This window comes from Monopterus albus, unplaced genomic scaffold, assembly GCF_001952655.1.
Source record: "Monopterus albus unplaced genomic scaffold, M_albus_1.0 scaffold109.1, whole genome shotgun sequence".
Lineage (NCBI taxonomy): Eukaryota > Metazoa > Chordata > Actinopteri > Synbranchiformes > Synbranchidae > Monopterus > Monopterus albus.
The window spans coordinates 1,124,084-1,140,018 of record NW_018127989.1 but is presented as its reverse complement, the minus strand read 5'-3'; the positions used below and the strand labels follow the sequence as shown (position 1 = coordinate 1,140,018).

Genomic DNA, 15,935 nt, shown 5'->3' with positions numbered 1-15,935 from the left:
ACAGCTGCCTTTCTTTACACTTAATGTGTATGTTTGTGCTTAGACCAAAATATCTGAGGAACCACAGCAAAAACTCAGCCCTGAGGAGCTCAGCAAAACAACCAAACCTGTGCCAGCGGTGAGTTCATGCCTTAGGCCAAACATGCACACGTTTTACACTGACATTTATTAATTAATTTGTATTTTCTCCATCACTGAAACCATTTGATTTTTTTCCTCCGTAATTAAGGTATGGCAGAGTTTTCTGTATATTTAATCAGCTAATTAAGAATCATTGTGTTTGTCACTGATTTTATGTGTTTACACAGTCGAAAAACTGTGGGTTATAAAAAAAAAAAATTCATATTTATTTTCTGATTTTGTGCCTCTTTCTCTTGCAAGGAAACTTCACCCAGTGAAGAGGTATTAAATACTACAGAAACAATCAATAGAAAATTAGACCTGTAGTGCAGACATTTTAGCGTGCTGTGGAGTGGCTAGCTGCTTGGTTTAGTGCTAATTTAGGCTGCATTATACAGCAGATATAATTGATACATGTGATGTGGTGAAATGCTGTGTTTTTCTGTGTACAGCCTGCAGAAGCTGTTGAAAACCAGGTAAGACGTTACTCCATACTCCATTTGATTAGCAAAGATTGTTCAGTAGTACCTTTGCATTTTGCTGCACCTGGAAGTGTGCAGCAAGGATTAACTGTTCAGTGAAGCATAAAAGTATCTCTTTTACAACCATTTACCACCTGTAGAAATGAGGTCAGTATGACAAGAGACCTGATTTTAAATGCATTTAATGGGGTTTGCCCTGCCAGGCTGCAGCAATGGAGCTGGTTACTCAGTACTACTCAGTTCTATTACATTTTTCTTCGTTTCCTTTTTTGTTGCTCTTTTGAGTGGGAGTTCTTGTTATTCCATTTCACTTTGTTGCTGTGGCTCACTTGTCTTCTTGGCTCTTGTTCAACTTCATTGCTGTATTGCATGATTCCTCTTTAAATATTTCATTAAATGTCAGGCATTGATGCTCCCAGTGCCTATTCTGCTCAGTCACTTTGCATCTTGTCATTTTGCTTTACCAAGCAGCAGCTGCCTTTGCTGCTGTTTTTTTCAGTATGAGGCTATGTTGGCAGGTAGTTTAAATCATATTGTATGTTTTCTGATGTGTGATCCAGTGTGTTTAACTGGTATTGCACTTAAACAATACTCCATCTTGAACTGTTTTTGTCTGCTTTTTTGTTTTTTGTATTTTGCATGGAAGGCTACTATGTGTTTGTGTGATTTAAAAGATGATTTGGCACTTTACTGGGGCTTAATAACACAATAGCATACCTCAGTATAATTTAAATAAAATTATTTGATGAAAGATAAATGGCTAGCACAATAGAGAACCACATATTAAAGGGCTTTTCTGAACAATCCTAAGCATTAATGAGTGATGTTACCTTTCAGTGCTTGTTGTCCTAGAGTTGCATCTCCTGCTTGTCTTTCCTCCTCTCACAGTCTGACAGTCCAGCTAGAATACCTCGGCCTTCTTCTGCCAAAGGGCAGAGACGGAGACCCAAACCTGGGGGTCAAGGTAAGCCCCCAACCAACTCATTCTCACCTCAACACCCTATGTTGACCACCTAGATCAGTTGTGGGCATCTCACATAGTTAATACACATGACTGGTTCATCTTCAATCACCGCAAAGCAGAAACATCTGGCACAGCTTCACCTACTGCCAGGAAGCATAGATGAGATAAAATAAAATGAAAAGGTGAAAACTGCAGCAGTACTTGCAGCTTATAGAACAGTGTTATTACAATCCAAGCCATAATATTTAAGTATGATGGATGTAATAAAAATTTTTAAAAACAACCAATCACATACAAACACATACACATCAGCCAATAAAAAGCATGCACATAAGTGGTTTGAGTATGTGGTTATGTGGTTATAGGCCAATCACATTCTCAGACTGGTAAAGAGGCAAAAGGTGTGTCTAATAACTGGTACAGGTGACATCACAAAAGAATGCACACAGGGGGAGGAGCCTGATCTGGTATGTGTTCACCAATTTAGTTGTGATTGGCCTCTAACCACATGACCATATATCCAACCTACTTACTATATGGATGTTTCTATTGGCTGGGCATGTGTGATTGGTTGGTTTTAAATACTGCAAGCGTTGCTGGAGTTTTGACCTTTTCCGATCTTTAATCACTGATACAAACACTAAGTTTTATCAAAATTGATTTTACAACTGATAGTTTTCTCTTTTGTCTTCACTTGTTTAATAAATCCACTTAAATTCCCTTTGTGGGATATAGGGGTGACTCATCAGGATTACTGCTGGCAGAAGCAAAAAAAGCTTCATAAAACTGTCATTAAGAAAACATTTTCCATAAAAATCATTCTCCCATTTCCAGAGATCTATGCATTCATCTGTTTAATACTCTCTGTAAGACTACAGTATGTAACACAGTGTGCGTAACACAGTGCTCTATAATGATTTTCATAGTTGTATTTTTTTATTCTTAACAGAAGAATCTGACAGTGAGGGAGGTAAGTGTCCTCTGTCTCACACAGTTGCATAAAGAAGAGCCTAGAAGGATTTAACATTCACACAAGAGTTTGTCCTGTAGAAATGTGGTCAGTTTGACAGGAGACCTGATTCTAAATGCATTTTGGGGTTTGTCCTGGTAAGATACAGCAATGGAGAATAAGAGTATTCACACTGATCACTCCCATAATGGCATTTAGCTTTTAACCTAAAAAAACTGTACTGAAAGCACAGGTCACCAGCTCAGTTAATCTTCTGATGTGACTCAGGATAAGGCAGTGTCTTCTGTAAAATGTCAAAAATTTCTTTATGGCCCAGACTCATCAAGTAAGAGAGTGAGTGCAATTATTCTCTGACTCAGTAAGAGACTTGCCCAGAGCTGTTCTTTGTCAAAGCATCCTAGCAAGTCAGTCGAGTTTATTTGGAAAGCCCAGTGTCAGATACAATGTCTCACTGGGCTTGACAGACCTGCATTAGCAACGGTTTCCAGCCTAGCCCAAATTCTTTGGCGTGTCCAACAGAATCTTCACATCATTTTAAATCCAGGATTTACCCACCTAGCAAAAGCAACAGGGGCCAGCAGGTTCACAACAAGGCACACAACAGTACTTTCAAAGGCCAACCAGGGTCAGGCTTCAGGCACACAGAAGGAGAGACAGCAGCAGTATAGTACAACAGGTTGACTTCCCTAACAGCGACTGTAAGTTTATTCCAAGTAAAGGTAGCAGTGTATGAGGATGATTAGTTGGGGCAGTTTATTCATTCAGATCTAATCCTTATTGTATTATACTAAGCTAACTACAAGTCACTGATCTTGTGCAGATGCAGAGGCTCAGTTAGCTCAGAGACACGTACCTCAGGAAAGTGGCGACACCGCAGGTTCTTCAGTTCCATCTGTCGGTGCTTCCAGGTCTGTGCAGTCAACACTAAACCTTGACTCTCTTAGCAAGCATTTCTCTGAAGATATTAAACATTATCCTTCATTTACAGACAACACCAATCTAATTCAGTGTCACAAACTTCATTATTCTCTTCCCCTATTTAAGCTGCTCTCATATTTGCCACTCAAACATTGCCAGTAAAACACTATGACCAATACCTGAAACATAATCAATATAATGCAATACTGCTCAATTGTCATACAATAAATATTACATTTTATGAAGCCGTTTAGAATGTTTCATTGAGACTGTGTCAGAGACATGCTGATTCATCTAGTACACAGATTTATTAAAAGAGAATCAGGAGAAATAACATTGCTTGTGAAACTAAAGAAATATTTGTAGAAATGTGAACCTTTTTCATTTTAAGATTGTTATTTGAACACCTTATTTTTGTACTATGTACAATCCTACAGCAGCAGGCAAATATCACGGCCCAGCAGTGCTCGCCCAGCCCCCCCTCGACTCAAGAAACAGGAGACTTACAAAGATGCAGCCTCAGCTGAGAGGTGACTTCACCACACATATTCATGTCACTGTCATAAGTCTAGTTTATACTGGCTAGGACGAACGCGTCCTCTTCTTTGTGAGTGCATTCTTTGTCTGGACACAATCACTACTTAGATTAACTAAATGTAGTGAAATACCCTGGATGCAGATTGTGTTTGTAGCTGTCTAACTTGAGCAATTCATCCATGTTAGTTTTGAATTAGATGTGAGTCAGACTCTTTGCCTCTGTTTCAGGCTTTCTAGTGCCAAGCATTCAGCACCTCTCATCATGGATGGGAAGAAGTTGTCTGAGGATGAGGAGGATGAAGATGAACAATTTCTTGTAGAGGAGACTCTTCCTCCACCCTCAGGTGCTCCTGAGATGACCATGGTGAGTGTCTTGAAAAGCGGGTTGTTTCGATACCATTGAAGTCTGGGACAGTTACCGATCTCTCTTTTTTCTATTACAGCAACCTGCACAAGAACTAGACAGTGAAGAGAAACATGGTACATAATCAAATCATGTCTTTGTCAAGTTTCCCCTTGTTTTGAATGGAGCAACAATGCCACCTTTTCTTGAGTTTTCTCTCCCACTTGGTGGTTTGAGGTTGTAGATCTTTCACTGCTCTTCTCACTGGTTCTCTCACTGTAGGTGGACTTGTGATAAAGATCCTTGAGACCAAGAAAGACTATGAATTGTCATCATCCTCCCCTAAATCTAAAGAACAGGTATGTACTGTTATAGTAGTAGTTCTTCTCTGTCTCCACTAGAGGGGAGTATCAGCCTGGTTCTCTGACTCATCCTTACCAGTGACTTGACTCCATGTTAACCTTCCCATCAGTTCAATCAGCTATTCGTTCCAAAACGTTTGCTCCCTGGGGTAAGCATTTTGACCACAGTGAAATACCCAGTGCAACACTGGTTATTATCAAAAGAAAGATATAAACACATGGAGTGGAGAGGTGTAATTGCACTCCATTGAAACCACAAAAATGTTTGCCTTCAGTGAAGCTGAAGGGCTAATAACCCAGCAAGTAAGCATGACATCTAACAGACCACACAGAACTGATACACACATCAAGATGTCTGGAGCTAAATGAGCTTGCTTTGTGGGGTTGCTCAATATCATAGCTGTGCTTTTTTATGACAATCTTCTGTTCTGTATACAGTTTGAGGATATCTGCCATTTTGGAAACGTAGAGCAGTTTGTAGATTGTTCACACTCCTTCCCCACATGTAGACTTCTTGGAAATATTAGAAAACAGATACAGCAAAACGAGTTTTTCAGACTTTGAGTTCTGTTGTTCTGCTTTATTTTGTCTCTAAATGCCTTTCAGTAAAACTCAGGCATTCTACTAATACCTTCTTCCTTCTCATCCCTTCTTTGATTTGTTTGACTGTTCTTTGGTATCAAATACGATAAATTGTCTTTTTCAAGACGACACACATTGCCATTGCTCATGCCATTGCTCCATAGGCTTTTTTTTATCAGCCAGAGAGAGCAGCGCTCTTTCATCATTATTTGGAGTGTGAATCAGTGTGAAGCTTACAGTTTGGTCTGTACTCTGTGGTGTGAGGTGTGTACACTGTCTGCTTTGGGTGGTCCTCTCCACTGAGGCATACTCTCTCTGCATCCCTTCCTAGCTGACCACCCTGACTCTGATGGATGCACTGTTTTGAATGTCACTCATGCACAAAGGCCCCTGATCTATCCCCTCCTAGCCACGGCCTCAGACATCATCCGTCTTAACTTACACCTGAAATTGTCTGAGCTTAGTTACCAGTACACTGAAAAAGCTTGACAGTAATTTGTAGGCCCAGCATTTATCAAGATTTACCTGTGTGTGTGTGTGTGTGTGTGTGTGTGTGTGTGTGTGTGTGTGTGTTAAATATAGTGTTTTCACATCCCAAAAGGTTATGCAAGTCTAGTTAGATATAAATGTATACACAGACACACACAGAGAAAACATCCAAAATAGCAGCGTTTGTGTAACATGAGCATATCATTTTAGTGTTTAACCTAATTTTCTTAATGCAGCCTGCTCAGTTTTCAGGCGTTCCAGACCTTCATTTCATCTTGTATGGTCTGGAGAGGCAGCTCAGAGCAGGTATGTCTGCACATAGGAACTGCTCAGTCCACTCCTCTGTCATTATTGGCCTTGCCTCGTCAGCTGTATAAAGAACTATAATGACTTCCTTCCTGACATGAAAGGGTGGAGAGGTCAGCTTAATGGAGTCGCTTTTTTTTTTTTTTTTTTCTTGTAATCATGGTAAAAACACACAGGGACAAAAATGTAAATATTGAGTTTCCTCATTCTATGTGTGATATGACAGGTTTGAAATTTCAGCTGCTATGTTTCATTTTGAAAAATACTGGTGTTTATCCAAAACAATTTCTAAATAAGTAGTCATAGTCTCCCTTAATATTTAACATAATGGGCTTTTTTTTGGTTACATTTTATGGAACTTGTACCTTTAAGCTATTTCCCTTGTAGTTTCAGCGCTTTGTCATTCCTAAATTAATTTTGTTATTGTTAATGCCAGCGCCTAGCTGTTCCATTTCTGTACTCAAGTTAATAAAGGGAAAAGTGGAACAGTCAAATGATTGTATTTTGCCATGTCCCGTCACAGTGTGTGTGACCAAAGTCTTAGCTGTGTATTTATGGAGATGGCTTCCCTTGTGACCCCTTGGCAGCACTGTATATTATTCCAAAATAGTTCTCTTTTATTTAAACACAATCGGCCCCTTGCAGCAGCTGCGTTTCCATAAGAAGTAGTGTGTACTCTTTTTTTTCCCCTTTTCTTTACCCCCATCAAATTAGCCTTGATGAAGGTTTGTATTGTATAAATAAACCCTGTGGTGTACAAATGGATGGCTGTTGAGTGAGAGTCACTGAGGAGAAGGGCCAGAATACTCTCTGCAGAATTGTCAAGAAAATAAATACTCTCTCTTTCTCTCTCTCTCTCTCTCTCTCTCTCTCTCTCTCTCTCTGTGTCTTCATAAACATCCAGCGTTTTTTTGTAGAAACATGAGGAAATTACCTTGTGGCATTCCATTAGTCATATTACTTTTGTGATGGGCACATTAACTTGCCAGGAATTTGGTCAGGTCTATGAGGTGTGTATCTACCGGAAGCAGCCACAATCCGTTATCAGGCCGAACCTCAACCATGATGACGCATTTTGATCTTCAAAAAATCTAAAATGAGTTCCTCTCTCCCTGGGAATGTTTGAAGGGTCAGTTAGTATAGCTTGTGGTTCCTTTGGAAGTTTGCTATGAGTTGACCCTGGAGCCCAGGGTGATTATCTCGGTTGTCTCCCTAAGGGGCTACAGTGACCTTGCAACAACATCCTGTAACCTCACTCCTTACCTCATGAGCCCAAGCTATTCTTATGATCTAGCTCGACTTGCGTTACATAAGGATATGTACATGCGCATTGAGAGCTGCTGTACCAGACTTAAGTTCCTTGTGTCCAACACACCTGGCCAATAAAGCCAATAAATTGATTCTGACTTTTAAATGGATCTTTATGAAAAATGGCAAGAAAGCCTGTAAATAGCTTCTAGAGCCATTTCTCATCCTATGCTTCCTCTTTGGCTCACCTCGGCTTCAGGAACGTCTTGTAAAAGCCATCAGGATGTGTGTCAGTGTCTCCAAATGGACATCACTCACCAACACAGTTTGTTCCCAGAAGTTATGTGGTCTTCAGTGATCTATAAGATACTTTCACAAAACCACTTGTTGGTGATGATTGGAGAGCAGTTCACTTAAGCTGGTAATGACTGATGTTTTCAGTAACTGACATTTGAGCTTGTTGTGCAGACACCACTGAAACACCACAACTTAGATTGATTCATCTTAATTGTGGGTAATGCAGCTCTAATGAAAAGTCTTTGCATTTGTCTCTCATCCTCTTGTTCTAACCACAGAGACCTTGATAAATGAACAGTAAAGAGTGAGACTGGTCTCCCTGTAATGGAAGCAAATTTCTCAGCCTAATGATTCCCTAGAGGCTGCTCTGCCACGCGCAGGTTTTGTGTTTAAAAGCCATTTTTCTTGTTATAAGATACTTTTTTTTAAAGAATATTTTTCTGTTTCCCCAGAAAATCCCTCTAAGTACTCAATAAAGCCATTTCTGCATGCGTTTGCTAATGATTTCACACTGTAGTGTCCCCTGCAGTTTAATGATGTTATAATGCATCAAAGAAAATTTCTTTCCGCTGTCCCTCGTTTTAAAGAGACGGTGTTGAGTTTGTAGTTAAAGATTTAACCAACAAAATGAAGACCTGAAGCAAACATGAATAAAGTATTTATGTTCTTTCACATGGTAGAGATACTGTATCTTGATTTAAAGACAAAACTGTAGGTATAAAATACTCCACACCAAACTGTTGCCTTTTATTAGTTGGCCTGCTCTTTCTAGCACCAGCCAGAGTCTCTGTCTTTCCCAGTGCACTGAGCTTTCATCACAGTCTAAGATACTGGGAAGACATGCCTCCATCCACCTCACACCTCCTACTCCCCTGTGGTCACCATGTTTAAATATTGTTCTGTGATCTGGCCGAGAAAAAGAAAAACCAGGAGCACACAGGTCCTGTAGACCCCAACAGAGACCTCCATAAAGCAGTGATTTATATCCACCGACACAGTGCACATGAACCAGGGGTCATGTTTTCACACAGGTTTTTTTTTTTCCTTTATTTTCCAGCAGAGAGGGAGAGGGGGGCTGAGGTAGCAAGGGGGTGGCAAATAGAATGAAGCCATGGGTCCTGTCTGAGCTAGGCAGAGCAAACCGCAGCCAGCCGGGCCGAATGAACCGTAGAGTGTTTGTCTAGGTGCAAGGTTCACGGCGCCCAGTGGAAAACCACCCACCTTGTAGTGGGACCGCTGGGCCGAGGCATTTCAACTCTCACACTCTTGAGCCACCATGAACAGGTAATGGAGTAAGCTTGTGAGAAATTTGTACTTACTTCCTCAAAATAAATATTGGCGATGTTTGATGCCATTCCTGCAGTGTGGTCTTGTCTAGTCAAGCTACATTTTAAAATCGTAATTACTGAGCTGTTTGGTTTGTTTTAAGGAAAGTGGTATCTGCACCAGCTATGAAAGGCTTATGAAGCCTGCTACCTGAACGGGCTTTATGACAGGTCGTGTGTTTTGAAGAGGAAGCTGTCATTTAGTTTGCACACTGTTGAATGATTTCTACTGCATGATGAAGGCAGGTGCTCCCATCTGTGCAGCCAAGAAGTATAAATTGAGCAAAGAGTTGAACTTGAAAGGAGGCATAAGTGTAGTAGTTGTTACTCAGTACTGTGGTCAAATAACCCCACTGCCACAGCCTGTTACTAAAATAAACAAGACTTAAAGACCAAGAGTGCAAGTGGTTGCTGCATGTGTCGATTATATGCTTTGCTTGATCCTCTTCTTGGTGCGCACGTGTGAGTGTGTGTGTGTGTGTGTGGGGGGGGGTGGACTACTGTGCAGCTGAAGTTAGCTAAAGAAAGCACTCTGTGTCTCATTTACACACAAAATAAACCCTGTTCCTGTGTAAGAGTATTCACTTCCTGATTACTGTGTCTGCACCATGTTGTGCTCTCTCTCTCTCCCTGTACCTTTCTGCAGGTAGCCCTGGCTCTGGAGCTCTATGTTTCTGATGAGCAGTCACCGGCCACATCAACCTGACCAGTGTTTGTGTTTGCTGTTTTTCTTTTCTTTTCTCTCAAGGCAGAAGGCCACCTACCAAGAGTCTATCAGATGTTTCTTCTGTTAAAGGGAGTTTTTCCTCCCCACTGTCGCCAAGTGCTGCTCAACGGGGATTTGTTGGGTTTTTCCTCTATAATAACAGTAGCAATAAGATCTAGACCTTACTTTCTAAAGTGTCCAGAAATGACTTGTTGAATTGAATTGTATGACATGTTGATGTTTGTGTTCTGTTACAAACAGAGGTGCAGCGGAGCTGTTCTCAACAGCAGGAGACGCTATCAGTACATCCCTGCTACGATTTTAATGGAGGACCACACACACATAACAAGGATGATGTGTCATTGATCCAGGTGGTAAGGAAGGGAGGGAATGACAGATTATCTGCTCTGAAGTATTGTAAGATACTATGAAGGAAACACTAACTTGAGATCCAAGGCGGTGTGGTTTTCACTGTCTCCATATATACTGCACAGATGAACTGTGGGGAAGAGACAAAGATAAAACATATGAATAAAACTGGTGGCTGAGCGAATTACCTATTAACAGTTAGGTTGATGAAAATGACAAAAACCTGATTCTCAGTTTTCTGAAGCACTGTTCAATAATAGAGCTGAAATTAATGAGTCTGGGGGTTGGTCTGTAGGAGGACAGTAGTGAGTGCTTTTGCATTACACACACACACACACACACACACTCTCTCTCCCTCTCTCAGTGGTCTTGCAAAGCCCAGCTGAGCAAACATGCTTGAGATTGCTCCCTGCCAAAGGAGGCCCTTCCCTAATACCATCCCCGCCTTTTCACCATCAAGGGTTGTAGCTAACCTCTCCTCAGCCGCACACCATACACTGGAAGCCTTCACCAGCCAGTCAGCCAGTCCCCTTACATTGGCTGACACAGTTCAGCCATGTATTTGATCTTTATATATATACAGATAAGTTGGTAGAATTCCTCTCTAACATTTTTAGCCTTGAAATCCTAAACCACTAATTGCAGCCTTGTTCTCGTACTGGGCATTTGAGATGTTGCTGGCAAAGGTAGAATTGCTAAAGAGGGTGTATTATGTTTTGGTCTAAGGACACACCAGTCCTGAGTGTTAAATCTGGAAAGTTTATGAAAGCCTTTTACTTCCTTTCTTTGTCCTTTAAGGTGATCTAGATAAAACCAGCATATAAAATTAATGAGCTCTATCTAATCATTCCTCAGATACCAATATGCACATTTCTAGACTCCATCCATCCATTATCTATACCGCTTATCCTGAAAAGGGTCACACAGGGTGCACAGAAAGGCACCGGGTCCGCCGGGGCTCAAACCCAGAGGCTTCTTGCTGTGAAGCGACAGTGCTAACCACTGCACCACCATGGTGCCCACATTTCTAGAAGTTTATTTGATATTTACCTGCTTTCTAAGTTGATGGCATCATTGCTTTTATCCCCTAACCCTTACCTGTCATACCCCCTTCACTTCTAGAACCTGGTGTCTGAAGCAGCTCGGAAGAAAGAGCGGGACATGGTGACGAGGGAGACTGAGCGGCTCCGCTCCTCCATCCAGGCAGTGTGCCGCAGCACCCTGCCTTTGGGCAAGATCATGGATTACATCCAGGAGGACATGGACGCTATGCAGGCTGAACTGCACACCTGGCGGCGGGAGAACAAGGAGCATGCACAGGCTTTGCTGCAGGAGCAAAGGTGGGCTTAGCACATACACACCACACTTTAAGTTGTGTGTCTATTTGATTTCCAGCACCAGTCCATATACAAGCTCATCTTCCTATTAGAGAGTGCTAATTTTCTATCATCTTTACTGATGGCAGTACTTGATATTCAGTGGAACCTCAAAAATAACATGTTTTGTCACGCTATGAAAGAAGACTTTGTTTCCCAGTCATTTTACATGTTGTGTGATTTGTTGTCATATATTATCTTGTATTGTCGTGATGAGCAACTGAGGTGGTGCCTTGAGTAAAGATGTCCTATTGCTTTCAGAGGATTCATTTCATTAATCCTTTCTTTGTTTGTGTGTATTTATGCTTGTATATGCTGTAGAGTGACAGACCAGTCAGTGGAGCCTCTTAAAGCAGAACTGTCTGAGCTGGAGCAGCTGGTCAAGGACCAACAGGACAAGATTTGTGCTGTAAGGTCCAACATACTGAGGAATGAAGAAAAGATCCAGAAGATGGTGACTGGAATCAACTTCTCTTCCAGAACGAACCTGAAGTGAGAAACGGGGTCTACAAAGAAAAACTCATAAAAATGCACTGAAGATTTAGGTATGACCAGTTTCTCGTTCTGAAAAACGCCGTGGCTATTTTTTTTCCTGGAGCTTATGTAAGATGTGACCAAACACTGCACTTTTAGGTTTTTCTGTCAGAAAAGGAGATGGACCCAAACCTGTCCCTGTAGAACCATGGTGGGAAATCATCATTAGTCAGATGTTGGCAAACAAAAGTGCTGTGCGATGGTTTAGATGTTTGACTTGATTCTAACATAATTGAATGATGAAGTGGAAAAACCGTGGATGGTGACATTGGCAATCTACCAGCTGCCAAGGCTGGCACAGAAATAAATACATGAATAAATTGATCTTCCTGCTTTTCACACTAACCAAACTTGTCTTTTCTCCCTTTTCTCTATTGGTGCCTTTCTGCAATGAACCAGTGCACAGAGCCTCGATTTGAAGTATGAATAGGATTGTCATGTCGCTCGTCCATCCGCTTAGGCACGGGGATATGCACAAAGTCTAGCCCTTTATACTAGTTATGTGTATTTACTGTAGAGTCAGTTCATCAAAGCTCTGTATATTCTAAAATGACCAATAATTACCCTGAAATTTAGATTTGGTGTACACCTAGCAGTCACTGAACCAGATTTACAAACCTACATAATTTAGTTTCATTGCCTCATTTCTTACCTTCTTGGTTTTGAGGATGTTTTTTGCTGATTATTGCATCTGTGCTACTGAACTATCCCTGTTCCTGTGGTACGTTCACAGCTGGTGGATCACAGCAGGAAAAGTTGAATCTTTTTTTCCAGGTCTTACCTGCAGAAATCCAGGGCTTCCCTGGGGGCTCCTGATGGTTGGCTGAAACGTATATTAGATTATGGTGGTTTCTTGGTTTGAATTTGTCCAAGGTGTTTCTGTAGTACATAATGCATAATCTTCTGCTACTTCCAAACTTTTTCTTTCATGCTACTTCCCTAATTGACCATTTACCACTATTTAATTCACTTCTGAAGCACCTCTGCACTTTGATAAGTGTGATTAGAGGGGGTACCCTCGAGTTTCTTGACAGCAAAGTGGTTTTTGAAATGTGTTTCAGCCACTCTACTCTAGTGTACTATTAGTGGAAAAAAGCATATATCCATTCTTTTCGCTGTGAGCAGAGAGGAGGGCCACCATCCTGGATGTCCTTATACTCTGTCCTGAAGGACTTGCCAAACTTGCAATGGAGATGATGTTTGGCCAGATGGCATCATTTCATGTAAAGGTCAAAATCTTTATTGAAATCTTAAAATTCCAGTCTTTATTTAAAAAACACAGAAGATAATATTTTACTAGTTTGTTTTTGCAAATAAGTGTGCTTTACAAATGTAGCTAGTAGGAAACTGTGAAGCAATACTAGGCTCATGATTGCAGTAAGAGACTGGATAGTTGAGGCTGAGATGGTCCCAGTTTTCCACAAAATTCCCAAAATAGAAACATCTCATTGTTATCCATGTGTGGCTGAAATACTAATGTTTCCTTGCTTAGTGGTCTGCCTCATCCTGAATGAACATGTTGTTACCATGGTTAACTAACAATAGTACTAATACAATCTTACACTGGTTAATACTTCTACACATGTAAGAGGTATAACCGTTAGTTCTTCTGCAGAATTGACTCCCTGAAGACAGACTGCCAGTGTTTTTAGAAAAAAACTATTTAAAAGACACATCCTGGTTGACCTGATGAATGTGAGTCATTGTTTTTTAAAGAATATTTTTCTGCCTTCTAGACTCCATCCATCCATTATCTAAACCTTCTTGCTGTGAAGCTCACATGAGGACGCAGGGACTCTAGAGGTTAATGACGAGTTGTGACCATACTGTGCTGTTATTGCTCTCTTTTCTGCGTAGACCACTAAAATATATATGTTTTTTTGTGCAGGCTGGAGGTTTTATTTTAATTGCTTCATCAGATCCATGGGTCACCAGTAGGACAGGTGCCACTGTATACATTTGCTCTGTAATAGTTCTAAGGTCATGGCTTATTATATTTCAGGAACAAAATGGTTTATGAACCCATATACAAACCATATTTATTTTTGAGAACTGGAAAAATGCAACTAGAAAAGGTATGTAGAAGAGACAGGCAGGAGCTGTCAGTAGTCACTCTGCTTTGTTACGTGAGAAATATCCTCAGTATTGGTTTTCACTTGAGAGCTATTAGCTGTAGGGGATCCAGCTGTCAAAATGAGCAGTCATTTACTCTGTTTTCACTCAATGTTCATACCAGTATTATATGTAGTCCATTAAAGATAAATGGGAACAGTGAATGATTGGGGGAAAAAAGTATGTTTTATGAAAAGACTGTTTACACTGTACACTATTTGTATCATTATGTATATGTGAAGACTGTATCATAGTTCAAATTATATAATTTTGTAGTGGAGTGAAATAAATAAATACATTGCAATAAATATTTGTCTCCTTGTTTTGAAGCTAGAGAGCAGTTTCTGTTGGTTAAGAGAAGTTGAAAGAGAGTTACACATTCAGTCAAGTTGGCTTTATGATGGAAATGTAATGAGAGGTCTGGATTACTAGAGATACATTATGATAAATGACCCTGGTTTGTGAGTTCCACAAGTTCACGTGAAATCTTTTGGTGCCATGTATGGCTAAGTCACACTCTTAAGGAGACCCAATTCTTTTCAAACTTTGTCTGACATGATAGAAATAAAACGTTTATTATTCATTTTAAGGCCCTCAAAGTGACACTGTATCAGGAAACCTCTTTAATAACTGTTAAGTGAGGTTTGGACAAAGCATTTGTGACATACTGTAAGTCAGAGATATAGCTGAAGGCCCTGTGTGTGAATATGGTTACTTGTTCTTACCATAGATGCACTTCCCATTTTTCAACAGATGGATTAAAAAACGACTGCAGCACAATCCAGTGTGAACTACCCCTTGTTTGGATGTAACACATGGCCACACAGTGGAGTGGTGAGAAACATCTGCAGTCTGACTCGATATTTAATGGCTACTGTGCTCGCTCTGCATTATTCTGGATGTATAATTAAATTGTTTCCCTAAAATGCTGTATGAATATGTTGAATTTGAGAATCGTATTTCCTTTTCTCTGACAACACAGTCACGTGTTGGACGTTTTGAAAGCAATCTGTCCACTACTGCGGACACATGGCGCTGCTGGCACTATTTATTTTTAGAGCACCACTAGGGCCTCGGTGTCTATGGTTCATCTGGTATCAGGCAGCATGGAGCTATGGCTGTGTGCCTCCCTGGTGTGTGTTACCCAGCCAAAAGTGACTCACCACAGATGAACAGTTAAAAGAAGGTTGACACTACATTGTAGATGTACATTTTCCAGTTATCCAGGCTGCCTTCCTGCACTCAGCACTTGAGCAGATGCCTAATCCTTGTGTACATAGACATGGATATACAGTATGTAGGAGATAATTCTAAATTTCCTTTGGCTCATGAAACTATGTAGCCTGCTGCTCGTTGACCTTTTAAAAGGTGGCCTTGATTCATAACACCTATAAAAGTACTAATCATATTGTACCTAAGAGTCAAAATACTATAGATATTTTGTACAGTTCTGAATGCAGTTTCCTCCAAATGACCTAATTTTGTTGTTGTTTCTGTGCCGATCAGTTATGAAGTTATCACCTGCCTGTATCCTTTACTGCATCTGCCTTTACCAAGTGGGTCGCAACCTGTTTCTGTTGGCATTGTAAAATGTTACAATGCTATGATAGGCCTATGTGAATTAATTTTACTAACCGAAATAGAAGAGCGCATTTTTTGAGTCAGTCTGTTGGGATGTACCGTTTAGTTTTATCCTAATCACTTTAATTTAGTTTTCTTATTCTATTTTATTCAGTTTTTATTCTGCTTTTATTCTATTTTAGTTTCTTAAATGGTATGGCTTTCAACATTAAGTGAGAGAGAACGGTATTTCTGTATGTCCTAACAATAAAAATCTTTGAACCTTGAACCTTTTTCTGCCCTGGTCTGTTCAAATGTGTCAGGACCTCTCTTTC

At 40.4% G+C, this 15,935-nt stretch overlaps 1 protein-coding gene across 1 annotated transcript in view; it reads left to right on the top strand.

The window, feature by feature from the left end:
• The window catches only part of traf3ip1 (TNF receptor-associated factor 3 interacting protein 1), a 20,682-nt gene extending 8,409 nt beyond the window's left edge, over window positions 1–12,273 (top strand). Inside the window, exons 6-17 of the mRNA XM_020611091.1 lie at window positions 44–118; window positions 382–402; window positions 573–596; window positions 1,491–1,566; window positions 2,516–2,536; window positions 3,357–3,444; window positions 3,892–3,984; window positions 4,220–4,355; window positions 4,435–4,471; window positions 4,617–4,693; window positions 11,141–11,358; window positions 11,716–12,273. Coding sequence (XP_020466747.1) covers window positions 44–118; window positions 382–402; window positions 573–596; window positions 1,491–1,566; window positions 2,516–2,536; window positions 3,357–3,444; window positions 3,892–3,984; window positions 4,220–4,355; window positions 4,435–4,471; window positions 4,617–4,693; window positions 11,141–11,358; window positions 11,716–11,890 — 1,041 coding nt within the window. The 3' untranslated portion in view covers window positions 11,891–12,273. The remainder of the gene's footprint in view (window positions 1–43; window positions 119–381; window positions 403–572; window positions 597–1,490; window positions 1,567–2,515; window positions 2,537–3,356; window positions 3,445–3,891; window positions 3,985–4,219; window positions 4,356–4,434; window positions 4,472–4,616; window positions 4,694–11,140; window positions 11,359–11,715) is intronic.
• The last annotated feature ends 3,662 nt before the right edge of the window (window positions 12,274–15,935 follow it).